General features: G+C 37.8%; 1 protein-coding gene across 3 annotated transcripts in view; it reads left to right on the top strand.

Moving 5' to 3' along the window:
• Positions 1-287: 287 nt before the first annotated feature.
• The window catches only part of LOC142337637 (EF-hand calcium-binding domain-containing protein 5-like), a 112182-nt gene continuing 93529 nt past the window's right edge, over positions 288-18940 (top strand). For 2 of the 3 annotated variants that reach the window (XM_075387018.1, XM_075387017.1), the window contains exons 1-8: positions 289-572; positions 853-1065; positions 4322-4539; positions 5209-5398; positions 7014-7077; positions 7148-7221; positions 15551-15703; positions 18012-18111. In XM_075387018.1, coding sequence (XP_075243133.1) covers positions 324-572; positions 853-1065; positions 4322-4539; positions 5209-5398; positions 7014-7077; positions 7148-7221; positions 15551-15703; positions 18012-18111 — 1261 coding nt within the window. In that variant the 5' untranslated portion in view covers positions 289-323. Of the gene's footprint in view, positions 573-852; positions 1066-4321; positions 4540-5208; positions 5399-7013; positions 7078-7147; positions 7222-15550; positions 15704-18011; positions 18112-18940 lie in introns of all 3 variants that reach the window. The other variant, XM_075387016.1, reaches the window with a different exon arrangement.

Below are 18940 nucleotides of genomic sequence, written 5' to 3'. Positions count from 1 at the left end.
GATCTTTTCCGTTTGTGCCCCCCCAGCTTAGTGGGCGCATATTATTTGCACCCCCCAGACGCACGTGCAATATTTTTACATAATGATTTACTATGTAATGGCACGTGCTCTGTAACTGGGGGGCGCATAACGTACTGGGGGGGGGGGGCACAAACGGAAAAGATTGAAAAAATAATCGTGCTTGAGAGTTGCAAATATGCACGCGATGAGCTGGGGGGTAGTATCCAAAATTCTGTCACTTATTCAACCTAACTATAACTAAGCAACCTTTCAGGGGAGAATTGTTCCTAAAAGAGACTAAATCGCTCTTATTTCAGACTGAAATGACGGCTTCTGAAGCCATCAATCACCATGGTAGACCCGAATCGGGTGGTAATGGCAGTTCCAGCTTACCAGAGCGACCAAGATCTCGAACGATGCCCAGTTATTATCATTCCAACGAACCAGTTGCCGTTAAGAAATTACGGCGATATCAAGAGCAATCTGTTACTTCTGAACTTGCAAATGCTCGAGATAAAAAGAAAGAACATGTAGTCGATCTCCAGAATGAAGCCAAAAAAGCTATGCGAAAGGTTGATAATAAAATTTCAACATATACAATGTTGTAAAAGTTGTAGATAAATTTTTTTCTTTTGATATTATTCTATAAGATTGCGAATGAAGTAAAGTGATATGAAGTGAATTCTGTAAGATTGCGAATGAAGTGATAGAATGGATAAGAATCCATTCTTATCGTGAGGAAACTAAATTTTTTGCTGACCTATTCAAAACTTTGATGAGTACTAAAATCTGCTGACTTAAGTCACCCTCAGAAGCTTTCCTGGAAGCCTTGCCTACTACTACTTAATTTAGGTTCCTCTCGACATCTTGACGACAGATTGGTTTGTCACCACGATCGACACAGTTGAGTTGAGGTCGTACATGGTAGACAAAGTTTTGCCTCAACTAGTATTGGGACTAGAGAAACTACTAATGGAAGCTGATCGAAGAGGACTTCCATATGTTGCTGAAAAGAAAGCAGCGAACTTGGAGGTGGACGTGGATAAGAAATTGGAATTAGATAAGGTCTGTTTTTATTGCAAATTTTTCTTTGACTGTTTCTGTTTTTCCCGCCCTAGCTTACGGGGTGCATACTATTTGCACAGCCGAGCCCAGGGTGAGGTGGTTGAAATGTGAAATGAACTTTAACGTTTGGGGGGTACCCTCCCTTACGTTAATTACACGTTCTGAAACCATATTTTTGTCGCGCTAATTCGAATCATAAGTCCGTTACATCAAATCATAAGCGCGTTATGTCAAGTATTTGGAAGCGCACAAGAAACTGACGAAAAATTTCTAATATATTTGATCGAATGTATCAATGGGAACAGAAAAGCCTTTAATTATTTCTTATGTGTCGTCCTAGCGCCATTTAACATAGACGAACAAATCGATAGTTTTTCAAGGCCATTGTGGTTAAATCTTCAATAACATCATTGAAGTGTAACTCCTGAAAAAGATCCCTCAACTTCCAAGTCGTCGCACTTTCATAGTCGCGAAACTTCGCCAGGGTCGAATTATAAGCGCATTTTTTTCAATTATTTCGCAATAATTCGCACATTCAAATCATGGCGAAATTTAGTCTGGGTCGCCTGGTTTATATTTCCGCCACGTCATCCTGAGAAGAGCACGTGCTCTTTTCCAAGATGGTGACTTACTATGTAACAGCAAGAATTCTATAACTGGGAGATTCATAGTATATGAGAAGGGGATGGCAACAATCATCCAATTTCTAATCGCTACCACACATTTCTAACTTTTAACACATAAAATAGTTTTGTAAGGAGCTAGGACACATTTGTAAAGAGCGCGACGTAAAGTAGCGTTAAGACCTTATTGGCGACATCATGGTGTTTTTTTGGTACAAAATTTGGATCTTTTCCGCCTGTATAGATTAGTGGGTGCATTATTTGCAGCCCCCTGAGGCATTTGCTATATTGTTTCATGATGGTTTTCATGATGGCGGTTGATCTGTAACCGTAGGAGCATAACGTCCTGGGGGAGGGGCACAAATTTCCAAACCTAGCAGGATTATTTTTTAGTCTAGAGGGTAATAAAAAAATAGCAGCTGTCAAAGTCCCCCATTTTAGCTGCTGTTTGCAATCTCCCTAAAAAATCATGGGATCCAAAAAATGAGGCGAAAGCTCAGAAAACTCAATTTTTGCAAAGTTCATTGCGCCAATAGTTAGTTGGAGGCATTTGTTCGAAATGGTGCATTTTTAAACATTTATTTATTTGAAACACGGAGAAACTTGGAGAACATCATTTTATACCCGGTTGTAACGTTTCCTTGTTTTCTGGGGGAAAATAGTGATGAGGTTTTTTTGGGAGGGGGGGGGGATAGAGGAAATTTATGACAAAGGTGAAAATTCACAAAAATTGTGTTTATGGACATTGCTTAGTCGATCTGCATTACTGTGGGACAACTTTCGGCTTGCCTGACTCAAAACTTGTCCTCCTTAAAGTCGTCAAAAATGTCTACATACAAAGAATGTTTATTTCAAAAAATAAATACCTATTAGAGGTTTTAACGCTTTCATATACAATAACTGCCGGAATAAAATTGTAATGTATGGGTTTTATACATGTATAATATTTTTAAACTTCAGATTGAGACCAGTTACATAAAAAATGTTAATGGGGATTTCTGGGGATTCTCTCAGCATTTTTTCAGTAGTGGTTTTTAGCTGGCTTGTTCTCGAGCGTATTTTGAAGCAATTATTGGAAACGTGTGTCTTTTTTATGCAGACTGTTTGCTATACTGTTTCCTTCCAGAACAGTCGTTGTATTTCACTTCTCACGTAATGACTTTATCACTCTTGACCTCAATTTTTTGAGTTATTTGAATTGCACGCACTTAAAAATTAAATCTGTTGCTAAAAATAAACCAATTGTGAGCGATCGTACATAGCCTGTGTAGCGTTGTGGTTAATGTATACCTGACATTTTTAATTCTAATTTCTAATTATTCCCTTTACTTTCCACAATAAGAACAAAAAATGTTTTGCTTTTGTTTTAATCTCTCTCAATAGAAAATTGTAGCAATTTGATTAGTCCTGCTGGTCCATGTGATTTTTAGTACTGACCTTTTGTCATGACCGAAATAACGAGATTAGAATTCGCTCATGAATATTATAGATTGCATTGTTTGATTGTTGATATCTTTGAATGTGTGGTTTTATAGTTTATCCTGATTGGATAAAAATAATGTTGTAATTCTTTTCAAATGCTTAAATGTTATTGGATAGAACCTGAAAAACAGGGAAGTTGCTTTACCAAAAAGTTTGAATTGAAGAAGAGTTGATAGAAATGAAAGTTGGTTGATGAAAAGAAAAGATAGATCTGAATTGAAGTTGTGCACAAATGTTTAACAAAGGGTATAGCCACATCGAATTCACTTTTCATCCGAAGACCTGAAACATAGAGTAATCAGATACTTAATAGAACATACTAATGTGAGCGTTATAAAACCTATTTTTCAGCTAATTAATTTTTTTGTCTGACCATTTGGCTTTTCGTCTTAGCAGCGAGACAAACAGGTAAAACCCAGAGGGCATCAAGTCGCTGAACAGTATCTCAGACCCTTTCAGCTCAATAGTATCTAAGTATGCGGATAACTGAATCTGTTAGACATAATATCATGGAGTTAAGGGCGGTTCTTATTTTGACCCCTCACCCTTGTTCACCCCTCCCTCATTTAAGCTAGCCTCCCTAATACGCAGCTAGCTAATGACAAAGCGAACAGCTGGCCAGTTGTTTTAGAGCAGCTGTGTTTTCTTTTCACCCGACGTTGATTTCCTTTTTTTCCCGTAAGAACTGTTATGTGCTTTGTTGAGGATCAATGGTTGTTGTTCTTTTTTAGGTTGGTGGTCAGGTCTTGATTTTATTCAATTCTTAGGATTGTAATAAAATTATTTGGATTAAATCTGCGAAGCTATTTTTGATCTCAATGTTTCCTTTCGAGTTGTCTCCATCGATAATTCTTGCAATGAGTTTTTGAGTTACCTTGCCCAGAAATTGATCTGGACACTCACTTAAAGAGTTTTCAACTTTTTACTCACTGAAGATTAATAGAATGCATCTAGACGGTGCCATAAACTTAAGTACTTTAATTCTTGGGGATTTGAGTTTTGATCTTTTCAACTCGAACAGCTAATTTTAATTGAGCTCTGTACTTAGAAAATTTGAGGTTATTGATTTATCTATCTTTGTTCTTTGCTTTTTCAATTAAAATGAAGGTCAAGAGGTCTATCGCGGCTTATGATATTTTTTGGAATTTCAGGTCGAAGCAATCATTGGCAGTTTGCGTGGGGAGAAAGTAAGGAAAGAGGATTATCCTTCCTATGACCCCAACTTCAATCCGATCAATTACTTGGCGAGGTACCTGATGCGCAATAATCCCAGATTCAACAACCAATCAGAATCTTCGCCATATGCAAAAGGACTGAGGGCAATCAGTCATCAATTGAGACAGAAAGTATTCTCTTCAGAAGAGAACAGGTAAAAACCAATGTGAAATTTGTATTCAACTAACTTTTTTTGAAGTCCACGAAGGTAATATTGTGAGCTAAATTGTGGCCCATTTTTTTTAGTGCGCAAAGATCTGAATCTGATTAAGTCCGAAAACTTGTGTGGAATAAAGTTGTTGGTTTCTTACGAGAATTAATACCTGACAAGTGTGATATTTACGATAATGAAATAGAATGAACAAAGTATTTAAAATTCTCAAGTGTTAAGAGACCCTAATCTCATCTGAATCAATGTCGTTTTAGTGACTTGCAGTAAGTAATTAATTCTGACTTCTTGCATGCCCATCTTTGCTCTCATTTTCCCCAGTTTCAGCCTTCAGAGGAGTGATTGTAGTATTTCAATGCGTTGTAATTTAATGCGTTGTATAGTCATTTTTGTGGTAAAGAACGTGAACGCTGAAAATCCAAATGTGATCGATGAGGTAGTTGATTTTATTTCAGGGCTGTTCGTAAATTAGTTTTTTTTAATGCTCGTTGCTTGTAGCTCTGTTTGAACTCTCCAGTTCTGCTGAAAATTTTTGGATGATGAATCATCAAGTGGTACAAGTGCATGCCAAGATGTTAAAAACTAGAGAACTTGGAAATTTGATTAGTTAGTAATTAATTAACGCTTTGCGCTTGAGTAAATTTCTGGTTTTAGACTGGCGGCTATAAAGATGGAGGCTAAGAAGAAACGGGAGGAGCGAGAAGAGAGAGAACGTGATCGATTGACTGAGATTGCTCGGAAGAAAAACCAGTTAGCTGAGAGCTTCTTCAACTGGGTCTATGCGCCCTCTGCCATGCCTCCGAAAGAGGAGAGAGACCCTACGGAATTGGTTCAGTTGGCATATGTTAGTTGATTGCCTTATTAGTAGTAAGTCTTTTTAATAGCCGCCCTCATCTTCTCAGCCGGCTATTATAGCGCTCCTATTTTTTTACAATTCAAAGAATTTGAATTGTATTGGGGCGCTGTCTTTTTATAGCTGCGAAGCTGTAAGCTGAGCGTAGCTATATTGCGGTGCTCTTGGTTTTTTTTTGTTTCGTCGTCTGACGCTCTTTTTTCGTTTTACATTTGTTCACACCGCAAAGCTGAAAAAGTCAAATTTTCTGAATGACTTCTTCTTCTCACTAACGGCATTTGCGCGCGTGACGTCATTTCTCACTCGCTTTTGCGAAAGATTTTAGGTTATTTGCGTGATTAGATTTTGATCATACATGACTTACCTCACTCAATAAAATGACTTTTGCACTTTAAAACTTAAGTTTAATTTGAATTTGTTTAAGGTCAAAGGAACTCCTATGTGCAGTAAAGGTCCCTAATAAGAGGCTTCTGTGGAATGAATTTTAACAAGCTGTATTAATTTATTGCTGAATGTTTTTAGCCTAGTTTTTTGAGCGGCGTCAATTTTTTTTCAATTTAGATCTGTATCTGTTTCTATCTCTATTATATGGCACGCAGGTCTATTCTTTCGCAGCTATTCCGGCAATCTGCCGGCTATGTTTTTTACAAGAAGTAATTTTGTCCGCGGCATTTTGACCTAAAAGCGAAAGTGAGAAAAGCTGTCTTGGTGAATAGACGTTCGCTAAGCGAGAGAAGTTTTTTGATCATGCGCTGCGTTGTGACTGAATTTCGTACTTTGAAAAATGTTCTTGAGAGAACGGCGCATATAGGTAACCGTTTTCAGCCGTTTTGTTGTCCATTTGGCTCATTTATTAAACTTTTATTTTTTAATTGCTCTCAAACGAAGTTTGTAGCAATTATATTAGTCCTGTCGGTCTTTTTTATGCGATTTTTTGCTCGACCAATTTTTCGTTTGGCCTTTTTTGACTTTTTGTCCTCAAAAACGGGATAAATAGGCAGCGCCCAGCGGGCATTAAGTGCTCTTAGAGCCGTTCAGCTGTTTCAGCTTAAACTGTTTTGGAGACTTATACTTATGGTGTGAAGGGGGTTCTTAGAGGTTGAAGACACCCCCACTGTTGACCCCCCCCCCCCCGCTATTGCCCCCACGCCCCCCCCCCCCCACCGCGCTGTTGCCCCCCACCACCCCAGTGTCCCCCCAATCAGCCCCTGGTGCAGTTTTTTAGAAATTTGTCATATTTTAGGTTTCTCTAGCTTCGAGGGCCACGGAACCTCCTCTTAATAATGTATTACTGCATAGTTTATAGATGTAATTGAATGTTCTTCAAGATTTTAATATCACGCATTTGTGCAATTTTTTGAAATATTTGCATTTTTTCATGTTTTTGCAATCTGCCGGTTATGTTTTCATTATCTTCTGTTCGTTCAATCCCAATCATGCTTATTGGAATCAACGGCGGCTATTTTCCGGCAATCTGCCGGGTATGTTTGTTTAGTCCTCAGAAATCATCTTAACATCGGTTTGGTCGCATTTCTCAATTATTATCATACCGAATGGCGAAGTCTTCTGAACCGGTACATGAATTTCGAATTCCAATGTTGTTTAGATTCAGAATGTGATGAGATCGTTTGAGGAACTGGTGCAGAAATTGCCTCCTGAAATGCAGCAAAGTAAGTGGTTACGCCCTCTGTAAAAGTGTTAACATGCTCACCAATTTTTAAAACAAATGGTTTGTTGCAGATGCTAAGTTTGATGCTCAAATAGAGGCCACGGATACAACTGGAAGCACTCTGGACAAGTGGCAGTTTGAAGCGGTGAGTGCCGATTCACTTTGGGCTGATTTTTAATAGCCATCTTCATTTTCGCAGAAATCTTCATTCTTCCGATTCACATTGAGGTTCTCATTTTTAATAGCCGACCTCATCTTTTCAGCCGGCTATTATAGCGCTCCTTTTTTATTAATAGCCGCCCTCATTTTCTTAGCCAGCTATTATAGCGCTCCTATTTTTTTAACGTCGTCGAACTTTTCGCTGTATCCATTTTGCCGTTTTTTCGAAATGTTGCGTGAAATCTTTCTGACTTCTGTAGGCTAGTTTCACTCTTCTGTCACTCTGCTCAAAGTCCTTTGAAACAGCAGCTGCTCAGCAAAGCAAATCAAAATGAAGAGAGTCAGTATAAAATTCAAAGTCAGAAATAGAAACGGGATAAACCCATAAAGCCCGTTTTTATATGCCCGGTACTTGAACTTTGTTCTCATAAGTTTTAGTAACTATCTATAATGCTTATTGGCATTGATACTAGACCCTGTAGCCTCTCACTGAGAGACAGAAGTATTTTCAATTACGAAATGACATCAAAATAAATTGCACTTTAAAATGTTTTTATACAAAAATCAATTTTTGTTGATATTTTCTTTTCTTTCAATCCCAATAGAGTTATGGAAACCAACGCCGGCTATTTTCCGGCAATCTGCCGGGTATGTTTTACGATTCTGCGGGGAGTTCCTGCTAAAAGCCGCACAGCGACAGCTGAGGATATCATTGGCCTTATCTTGGTTTTTGGCTTTTTTTTTTTACAATTCAAAGAATTTGAATTTTATTGGGGCGCTGTCTTTTTTCAAGATCCGCTACACATTTTTTTGATTGAAGTCAAATTAAAGCGATGATTTTGGTCACGTCGAAACAGGAAGAGGAGCGAAAAAACAATATTTTTAGGCTTGAATTTGTTTCACTCTATTTTTGAAGTAGAGTAAAGGTGTTTGAATGAAAAGATGTTCTCGCTAGTGGTTTTCTGTTCACATGCGGCATTTTGACAGCGATTTGTACTGTTTTTTCTAATTTTTTGATCTGTTTTCATAGTCCATTCGAGGTCTTATTTTTATTTATTCAATGAACATTCGTTGAATTGTGTCAAGACTTGGTCCTGCTATGTCTTTTATTTCGTCGTCAAGATTTTTGTTACGTCATATGACGTCGCAATCTGCTTTGTTTTCTCTCGTTCATGCAATTTCAACTGAATTCCGTGCGTGACGTCATTTTTTATCTTTGTAGAACTAGTTTTTTTGTTCGTTCGCTTGATTAAGTTTTTGGTCACGTGGCTTGCCTCACTCAAAATTGACTTCCTCACTCTGAGTTCGAATTTTCTTTACTCTAGTTCAAAGGGATAAGGTCAAGTGAGTGCGTGTCACTCTAATAGAATGATTTTTGAGAGCATTGAATGGAAGCAGCAATTAGTTCGACAGATTCTTAATCAAAATATAACATCTCAACATATAATATAAAGCAGTTTCTTTTTGGTCTGTATGTTCTAATTTTTTTTGGAGATTGCAGATTGAAGAGGCTGTTGCGGCTTTTCTCCTGCAATCTGTCAGCTGTGTTTTTCAAGCTAATTTTGGTGGGAACTGGAATTAAGAGCGGTCGCATTTCCTAAAAGATTGGTTGCTGAAGGAATTAAGAGCAAAAATGCGAAAAGAGTGATTTTTTGTTCATGCCGCTTATTTACTAAAATGTTTTTTCATTTCATTTCCAAAGGAATTTTTTACGCCTTACTTTTTTTTGCGTGATGGTATTTGCTCTTATTTAAAAATTAAGTCTGTAGCTTAAACCAAAGCGAATATAAGATAGGACAGGACAAGACATTTTGCACCCATAATGAGTTTTCTCGGCTACAGACCCCGCTTGACGTTGAAGAGCGGTTGGTCAGACGTTTGTCAGTGTATCTTTCATAGCCGATATAAGCCTCTCGATGGCTATTATTTAGGGGCTCTCCTTTTTAAATTCCGTTCACTTTTCATTCCAGTTTTTCGTTTTTACTTAAGTCACGAATTTCACTTTTGACTCGTGAATTACCTCACTCACTGTTTCAACTGAATGGATTTTAAATTCCTTTTTTCTTCTTTGCGTGCCATATCATTTGACATCGGCGACCAATTCTCTCGCTCTCTCTCAGTCTCTTGAAAACTTCAGTGGTTGTGGATCAATTCGTGCCGCTAGTTTTCGTCGATCTGTTTCACGAATCGTCCGTGATTCGCATCCATGCAACAGAATGGGAAGGACGGAGCAGCGCCAGAGTCTAAACCTTATTCCTGAATCCAGCTTGGGGTTGCAGAGAAGCGATTTCATCTTGAAGAAGGCGCTTTTGGTCTGGCTCATTCGGTTGCAGATATCTTCGTGGGATCGACCATCAACCGACAGTTTAGATCCCAGGTACACGAAAGATCTAACTGTTTTCAAAGGAGCGCCATCGAGAAAGATGTTTGCTGTAACGGGCTCGGGGGTTTTCGATATTACCATCACTTCTGTCTTTTTGGCGTTGATTTGCATATGAAACTGTGCATTTCTCGTTGACAACGTCCAGAATATGATGCAATTATCTCTCTGAGCTGGCTAGAAGGACTGTGTCATCGGCGTAACGGATGTTGGCCGAATTCAAACCACCGACCACTACACAACAACCATCTGCTTCACGCAGAATTACCTCTGAGTAAATTCCTTTACATATTGATTTACGCAATGTAGACGCAATTTAATGAATACGGTCAAAAGAGCAAATTCAAAGGATATGGAGGTAAATATATAAAGCCGGGTCATTAAGTCATTGTGCATTAGGTTATCAAAATTCATTAGAGCGATTCGTAGCGAGAATTAGTATTCAGCTTAATAGCCTTCAGTTTAGAGGCTGAATTAAGTATAGCTTTAGAAATTAACTGAAACTAACCTTCCCACCAAATGAGAACACTTTTGACACTTAGAAACAAATTCTATCAATTTTTCTCTTCTTTTATCTACTTCTATTTCAATCGCAATGTGAGTTCAAGGCGGCTGTTGTCCGGCAATTTGACAGCTGTGTTTTAACTTTTTTTCGTTTTAGCTGTAATTCGTGTTTTGGTCATTTTAACTAAAGTTTTTACAAAGGATTTTGAATAGGCTTTTGCAACAATATTAAGGTTGTGAGATATCTTCAAGTTGATGATGATGACGTGTTTACAGCTAATTTGGAGGCTTTTCAAATTTTCTGTAAATTTTTAGTTTATTTTGGCGATTTCGTGGCCGATTGTTTTGTTATTGCATTTTGTTTTGTTATTGCATTTACTGGAAATTTAATAGACTGTTACAGCTTTTTATACCAATTTATTGCTGTTTTGGTTGTATAAAGTTGTTTTTTTGTCGAGAAAATTGAAAAAATAGAAAAATGTATATTTTGTTCTTACGGTTTTGGAGAAGTCTGGGAGAATATTACGGCTTGTATAATATTTAGTGTGCATTGTGTTTTTCTCATTTGTATCAAAGAAAGCGTGTCTTTTTTATTTGTGTTGGTTTAATTGCTCTCAGATGAATTATGTTATTCCTGCGGTTTTTTAATACGACTTTTTGCCCGGCCGATTTTTCCTCACGCTTTTAACTCTGCGTCCTCAAAACAGACGAAGAAGAGACCTAAATTAATGCTGTGAAGGGCGGTTCTTAATGTTAATAGTTGGACCCCCTCAATCAACACCACCTGACTCAAATCTTAATGGTTAGTTCAAACTGGTCAACAAAAGTTAAAATTTGAGACTATTTTCATACATTGTTCTGAAATGGAGATTGTTCTCTGAATAAATTGTTGCTAAGCGGGCGATATTTTTGTTCACGTGCGGTATTTGCAAAACAATTTTACTTATAGCGCCTACTATTTCGGCCAAGTGGTTTTTTTTCTTTTTTTTAAACTATTGATGAAGTGCACCTATTGAGCGTTTAAAGCAATTTGATACTTGCCAATGCAATTTGTTGTTAATTTTGTCATTTTGATTTCGTGAACCACTATTCAGCAGTTTTTGTATCCTTCGTGAAATTTTTTAGAATTTGGGGCTTTTTCTAGTTGAAGTTGGTTTTTCAGTGGTTATAGGACCATTGTCATTGTATTGAAAGTATTTTTGAGTTGTTTTTCTTACAGAAAACTGATTCAATCAACTCAAATTTTGTGGCCCATTTTTATCGATCATTGAAAACTTTTGTATAAAGTGTGTTAGCTGACTATTTTTTCGGCGAGATTTATTTTGCTTTCTGTTCGCAGAAATGGTATGTTACATAAGGCACAAGTTCTCTTGTTTTTGTGGCATTCTTATGCAGCAGGCCTTCACGTTCTATCTTTTTGCTTTGGTATCGATTAATGAGTTTTAGCAGACTTTAACGATTGTGAAGATTTTCGAATTACTTTTAATTGTTGTAAGATTTTTCTTCTGGCCCTCAGAAACCGGGATAAACGGGTAAAGCCCGGAGAGCATGAAGTAGCTGAGCAGCTCTCTTAGAGCCTTATGCCTTATTAGTCTCTAAGTTTGCGGTCTACTTTTGTGGAGACTATTTCATGGTGTGTAGGGTGGTTCTCTTTCTTAACACCCCCCTCCACCTGGCGATTGCGATTTGAACCCCCCTCTAGTTCAGCCCTTGCAACACTACCCCCCGACCCCCACTCATCGCATGACACCCCCCCCCCCCATAAGCTAGCATCCCGAAGCACCTGCTGGCTACTTTTGAAGCCAATCGATCGCCGGTCGTTTGAGAGCAATTCGCCCGACGTTAGTCGGTTGTTTTCTCTTTTGGTGTGTTCAAGATATCTTCGCGTTGGCTGCATTAGGTTAACTTGATTATATGTCTCGATTGGGTGGTTCATGTTATCAAACCTTTTTCGATTGTGAGAGACAGAATTTCAATAATGTCGGGAAAACAAAGTCATTATTCAACAAGGCTGTCTGTGAATTATTGTGAGAACTACTGTGAACAAAATTGAATTGACTGGTAGCTGTGGCGACTTACAGGATCCATTTATGTAAAAGGTAAATGAGAAAATTGATGTAGAGTTTGTTGGCTTTTAAAAACTCAACTCATCTAAATAAAAATCAACTTTTCTAGGGCCCTTTTGGTATTTGTTAGTAATGAGTGCTGAGCTAAGCCTGTGTTTAGTGGGTGATGAAGTACGTGCATCTCTTTTCCCATGACAATTTTTCGTTTTTACTTAAGTCACGAATTTCACTTTTGACTCGTGAATTACCTCACTCACTGTTTCAACTGAATGGATTTTAAATTCCTTTTTTCTTCTTTGCGTGCCATATCATTTGACATCGGCGACCAATTCTCTCGCTCTCTCTCAGTCTCTTGAAAACTTCAGTGGTTGTGGATCAATTCGTGCCGCTAGTTTTCGTCGATCTGTTTCACGAATCGTCCGTGATTCGCATCCATGCAACAGAATGGGAAGGACGGAGCAGCGCCAGAGTCTAAACCTTATTCCTGAATCCAGCTTGGGGTTGCAGAGAAGCGATTTCATCTTGAAGAAGGCGCTTTTGGTCTGGCTCATTCGGTTGCAGATATCTTCGTGGGATCGACCATCAACCGACAGTTTAGATCCCAGGTACACGAAAGATCTACTGTTTTCAAAGGAGCGCCATCGAGAAAGATGTTTGCTGTAACGGGCTCGGGGGTTTTCGATATTACCATCACTTCTGTCTTTTTGGCGTTGATTTGCATATGAAACTGTGCATTTCTCGTTGACAACGTCCAGAAGATGATGCAATTCTCTCTCTGAGCTGGCTAGAAGGACTGTGTCATCGGCGTAACGGATGTTGGTCGAATTCAAACCACCGACCACTACACAACAACCATCTGCTTCACGCAGAATTACCTCTGAGTAAATTCCTTTACATATTGATTTACGCAATGTAGACGCAATTTAATGAATACGGTCAAAAGAGCAAATTCAAAGGATATGGAGGTAAATATATAAAGCCGGGTCATTAAGTCATTGTGCATTAGGTTATCAAAATTCATTAGAGCGATTCGTAGCGAGAATTAGTATTCAGCTTAATAGCCTTCAGTTTAGAGGCTGAATTAAGTATAGCTTTAGAAACTAACTGAAACTAACCTTCCCACCAAATGAGAACACTTTTGACACTTAGAAACAAATTCTATCAATTTTTCTCTTCTTTTATCTACTTCTATTTCAATCGCAATGTGAGTTCAAGGCGGCTGTTGTCCGGCAATTTGACAGCTGTGTTTTAACTTTCTTTTCGTTTTAGCTGTAATTCGTGTTTTGGTCATTTTAACTAAAGTTTTTACAAGAGATTTTGAATAGGCTTTTGCAACAATATTAAGGTTGTGAGATATCTTCAAGTTGATGATGATGACGTGTTTACAGCTAATTTGGAGGTTTTCAAATTTTCTGTAAATTTTTAGTTTATTTTGGCGATTTCGTGGCCGATTGTTTTGTTATTGCATTTTGTTTTGTTATTGCATTTAGCGGAAATTTAATAGACTGTTACAGCTTTTTATACCAATTTATTGCTGTTTTGGTTGTATAAAGTTGTTTTTTTGTCGAGAAAAATGAAAAAATAGAAAAATGTATATTTTGTTTTTACGGTTTTGGGAGAAGTCTGGGAGAATATTACGGCTTGTATAATATTTAGTGTGCATTGTGTTTTTCTCATTTGTATCAAAGAAAGCGTGTCTTTTTTATTTGTGTTGGTTTAATTGCTCTCAGATGAATTATGTTATTCCTGCGGTTTTTTAATACGACTTTTTGCCCGGCCGATTTTTCCTCACGCTTTTAACTCTGCGTCCTCAAAACAGACGAAGAAGAGACCTAAATTAATGCTGTGAAGGGCGGTTCTTAATGTTAATAGTTGGACCCCCTCAATCAACACCACCTGACTCAAATCTTAATGGTTAGTTCAAACTGGTCAACAAAAGTTAAAATTTGAGACTATTTTCATACATTGTTCTGAAATGGAGATTGTTCTCTGAATAAATTGTTGCTAAGCGGGCGATATTTTTGTTCACGTGCGGTATTTGCAAAACAATTTTACTTATAGCGCCTACTATTTCGGCCAAGTGGTTTTTTTTCTTTTTTTTAAACTATTGATGAAGTGCACCTATTGAGCGTTTAAAGCAATTTGATACTTGCCAATGCAATTTGTTGTTAATTTTGTCATTTTGATTTCGTGAACCACTATTCAGCAGTTTTTGTATCCTTCGTGAAATTTTTTTAGAATTTGGGGCTTTTTCTAGTTGAAGTTGGTTTTTCAGTGGTTATAGGACCATTGTCATTGTATTGAAAGTATTTTTGAGTTGTTTTTCTTACAGAAAACTGATTCAATCAACTCAAATTTTGTGGCCCATTTTTATCGATCATTGAAAACTTTTGTATAAAGTGTGTTAGCTGACTATTTTTTCGGCGAGATTTATTTTGCTTTCTGTTCGCAGAAATGGTATGTTACATAAGGCACAAGTTCTCTTGTTTTTGTGGCATTCTTATGCAGCAGGCCTTCACGTTCTATCTTTTTGCTTTGGTATCGATTAATGAGTTTTAGCAGACTTTAACGATTGTGAAGATTTTCGAATTACTTTTAATTGTTGTAAGATTTTTCTTCTGGCCCTCAGAAACCGGGATAAACGGGTAAAGCCCGGAGAGCATGAAGTAGCTGAGCAGCTCTCTTAGAGCCTTATGCCTTATTAGTCTCTAAGTTTGCGGTCTACTTTTGTGGAGACTATTTCATGGTGTGTAGGGTGGTTCTCATTCTTAACACCCGCCCCCCCCCCCCCCTCCACCTGGCGATTGCGATTTGAACCCCCCTCTCGTTCAGCCCTTGCAACACTACCCCCCGCCCCCCACTCATCGCATGACACCCCCCCCCCCCATAAGCTAGCATCCCGAAGCACCTGCTGGCTACTTTTGAAGCCAATCGATCGCCGGTCGTTTGAGAGCAATTCGCCCGACGTTAGTCGGTTGTTTTCTCTTTTGGTGTGTTCAAGATATCTTCGCGTTGGCTGCATTAGGTAAACTTGATTATATGTCTCGATTGGGTGGTTCATGTTATCAAACTTTTTTCGATTGTGAGAGACAGAATTTCAATAAAAGTCAGGGAAATTTCGGGAAAACACAAAGTCATTATTCAACAAGGCTGTCTGTGAATTATTGTGAGAACTACTGTGAACAAAATTGAATTGACTGGTAGCTGTGGCGACTTACAGGATCCATTTATGTAAAAGGTAAATGAGAAAATTGATGTAGAGTTTGTTGGCTTTTAAAAACTCAACTCATCTAAATAAAAATCAACTTTTCTAGGGCCCTTTTGGTATTTGTTAGTAATGAGTGCTGAGCTAAGCCTGTGTTTAGTGGGTGATGAAGTACGTGCATCTCTTTTCCCATGACATGTTTGACGTGTTCATGTCTCACCTGGAAGTATGTGCAGCTGCCTACCACGAGGCACTCAGGGTCGCCAGAAGACAGAAGATCTATACCGACTTGTTCAACTTCATCGACACAAATGTCAGTGAGACACTCAATATTAATACATTTATGCTATTTTGGGCTGAACAATTGGACCAATATCAGTGATAGTGTACATGTAGTTGTAGTAGTCGCAGTGTTTAAGATTTAGCGTCAATTCGAACTTACTGTTCTATTGATAGCATTAAATGAATGAAAATGATTTTTTTTAAGTTCTTTAAACTGTATTTCAAGCAGTCGCTATGTCCTATTGTAAAACTTTCCATTCTGGAATGCTCTTAGCCTAACGCACTTCTGATGTCATTGAATCTCTTTAATAGCCGCACAGCGATAGCTGGGGCTATTATTGGCCTTCTCTTGGTTTTTTACAATTCAAAGAATTTGAATTGTATTGGGGCGCTGTCTTTTTTTTTAAGATCTGTTCACACATTTTCATGATTTTTGAAGTCAAATTGGAGTAGTGATTTTGGTCACGCCGAAACAGGAAATGGAGCGAAAAAGCGAGTGGTTTTGCAGCGTGAATTTTTTTCGCTCTAATTTTAAAGTAGAGTGAGGAAACGGTGTTTGAACAAAAATTCGGTTTCTCGGTAGTGGTTTTTTGTTCACATGCGGCAATTTCACTCTGATTTTTACTGTTTTTTCGATTTTTTGGATAGCATTTTTTTCTAAATGGTTTTCCCAATCAATTCACAGCTCTTTCTAGGCCTAGTTTTTTGTTTGAATTCAATTTTCATTTCTCGCTAGTGGTTTTTTGTTCACATGCGGCATTTTGACATTGATTTTCTGTTTATTTCTTATTTTTTTGTTCTGATTTTTTTTAAAATGGTTTTCTCAATTCTTTCATAGTCCATTCTAGGTCTAGTTTTTCTGTTTAGTCAATGAAAATTCTTTGAATTGTACGTCAGGACTTGTCCTGCTATGTTTTTTTTTATTTCGTCGTCATGATTTTTGTTACGACCATATGACGTCACAGCCACTTTTTGTTCATTCGTTCATGCAATTTCAACTGAAATGCTTGTGTGACGTCATTTTTCGCTCTTAGTGGAGCGAGTTTTTTGTTCATGCGCGTGATTGAATTTTTGGTCACACTTGACTTACCTCACTCTCAAAAATGACTTCCTCACTTTGAAATTGACTTTTATTTACTTTAATTCAAAGAGATAAGGTCAAATGGGTGTGTGTCACTCTAAATGAAGGTTATTTGAGAGCAGCTAATAGAGGTAGCAATAACTTATACAGATTTTTAATCAAAATCTAACAGATCAGCCCTCAATGAAAAGACGAATTTTTTTGGTCTGTCTTTTTTACTGTTTTTTTAGACTGACGATCTACGAATCTATTGCGGCTATTTTCTGGCAATCTGCCAGCTATGTTTTTCTTTTTTAAAAATTCATCGCATGTTCGTCAACTCTTTGAAGTTTGTGGAATTGTTCCTGAGATAATAAATTTCTCTGCTGAACTTGATGCCGGTGCAATTTTTTATCTGAATGCATAATTATTGCATAACAAAAACTCAAAAATTTAGTTCATTTTCTGCTTAAATGCAAACGGTAACAAACTTTCAACATAATTAAACAAAATTAAATAATATAACATAGTTTGATTGGATCTCAGTTCACTGTCTAACTGGAGATAAATTGCTGAAGATCACGATCTAAGCAGAAGAATTTGAAAAGATTTGTTTATATGGCGTAGAATATACATTGGGTTTGTTGGCTGTTGGGAAAACATCAATCGATATAACATAAAGTTATTGATTGGAGTTGTGAAGTAATCTAATTTACAGCGTACTGGAAACGTAAGAATTTTAATGATAGAACCTGAAACAGCTTCAAATTTCGGCTACTTATCTAAAACTTTTGCGGCTTCTGCTTCTACCATTTATAACATGGTTATGTTAAACATTTCCTCTTTTCCATCTATATTGCTTTCAATTGTGCTGCAGAACTGTAGTTTGTCAGTGCTAATTGATTAGTTTAAATTATAGATGCACATCTGAGAAACTAACAGAAACTGAATACCCAAATTGTCGTAGTTCTATGTACGTTCAAATATACCTGATGTCCGTGACAGAATCGCAAACACGTGCGTCTTCAGAAGAGAAGCTTTCGTGATCTTGAAAAAATATTTTGTGAAATTTAAATAGTTTAATGTAGTCCTGTTTTATGGTTGCTTTGAAAAGCAACGAAGCGTCCGTCGACGTAGTTACGAGAGTCTGCTCTTCTATAAGTTGATCACATTCTTTTCAAATTTTTCTGATAACATCTTGCAAAATAGCAAATTGTGGTTAAATGCAATAAAGTAGGAATTGCGTATCTGGCCAAGTTTAACTTTGCGTACTGTTTAGATTGGCTACATCAACCGTAATATTGTGATCCAGCTTCTGCAAATGTTTTGGAAGAAGTGTGACAGGGAGAGACGAGCCCTGCTAAGAGATCCAAGGAAATGTTAGTAAATAGACCATAATTGATGTCAGTAGTTATTCGAAGTTTGTAGGAAAAGTAAGCGTAATACAATCGCGAATGCTTCCATTATCTAAAGGCATTAAATCGAGTAAATTTTCTCGAGTGCACATCATGTTTCTCTAATTAGAAAAAGCTTGCATGCAGGAGCGAAGTCTAAAGCAATTACTGTTGGTGTCTTTTTTGTAAAATTTTGTCTTTTTTCACTTTAAATCTTAGTAGTCGTATATAATAATCTCCAATGCTCCAATGACGTCATTTGAGTACCATTAGTGAACTTCTAAGTGCCCCCGCCCCCAGAATACCTCACCACCTCTCCCTGAAGCGGGCTACAGTAGATAAGAGCTCCCACTAGTTTTTCGGGAGCAATTCTTCCGACGTTAGTTTGTAATTGTTATGATTAGAAGACTAAGTAAAGAGCTTTGTAATTGCTCTCTAATGAAGTTTGTAGCAATTACATTAGTCTTGTCGGTCTTTTTTAATGCGATTTTTCGCGTGACCGATTTTTCGTCTGACCCTTTTGACTTTTCGTCCTCAAAAATGGAATAAACAGGTAACGCCCAGCGGGCATTAAGTGCTCTTAGAGCCTTTCAGCTCGCAGCTCTGTTTCAGATCAAACTGTTTTGGAGACTTATAATTATGGTGTGAAGGGCGGTTCTTAGACGTTGAAAACCCCTCCACTGTTGACACCCCACCCCACTGTTGCCTCCCCACCCCCATCAGCCCTCGGTGCACCCCCCCCCCCCCCCCGTTTCTAGCTACTGACGAACAACGGCTCGCTAAAACACGCAAATTTATTCTTTAAACATTTTTG

Source organism: Convolutriloba macropyga, chromosome 4 (assembly GCF_964194025.1).
Source record: "Convolutriloba macropyga chromosome 4, txConMacr16.3, whole genome shotgun sequence".
Taxonomy (NCBI): domain Eukaryota; kingdom Metazoa; phylum Xenacoelomorpha; order Acoela; family Convolutidae; genus Convolutriloba; species Convolutriloba macropyga.
Note: the sequence above shows the minus strand (reverse complement) of the source record. Positions and strands in the feature narration are given on the sequence as shown.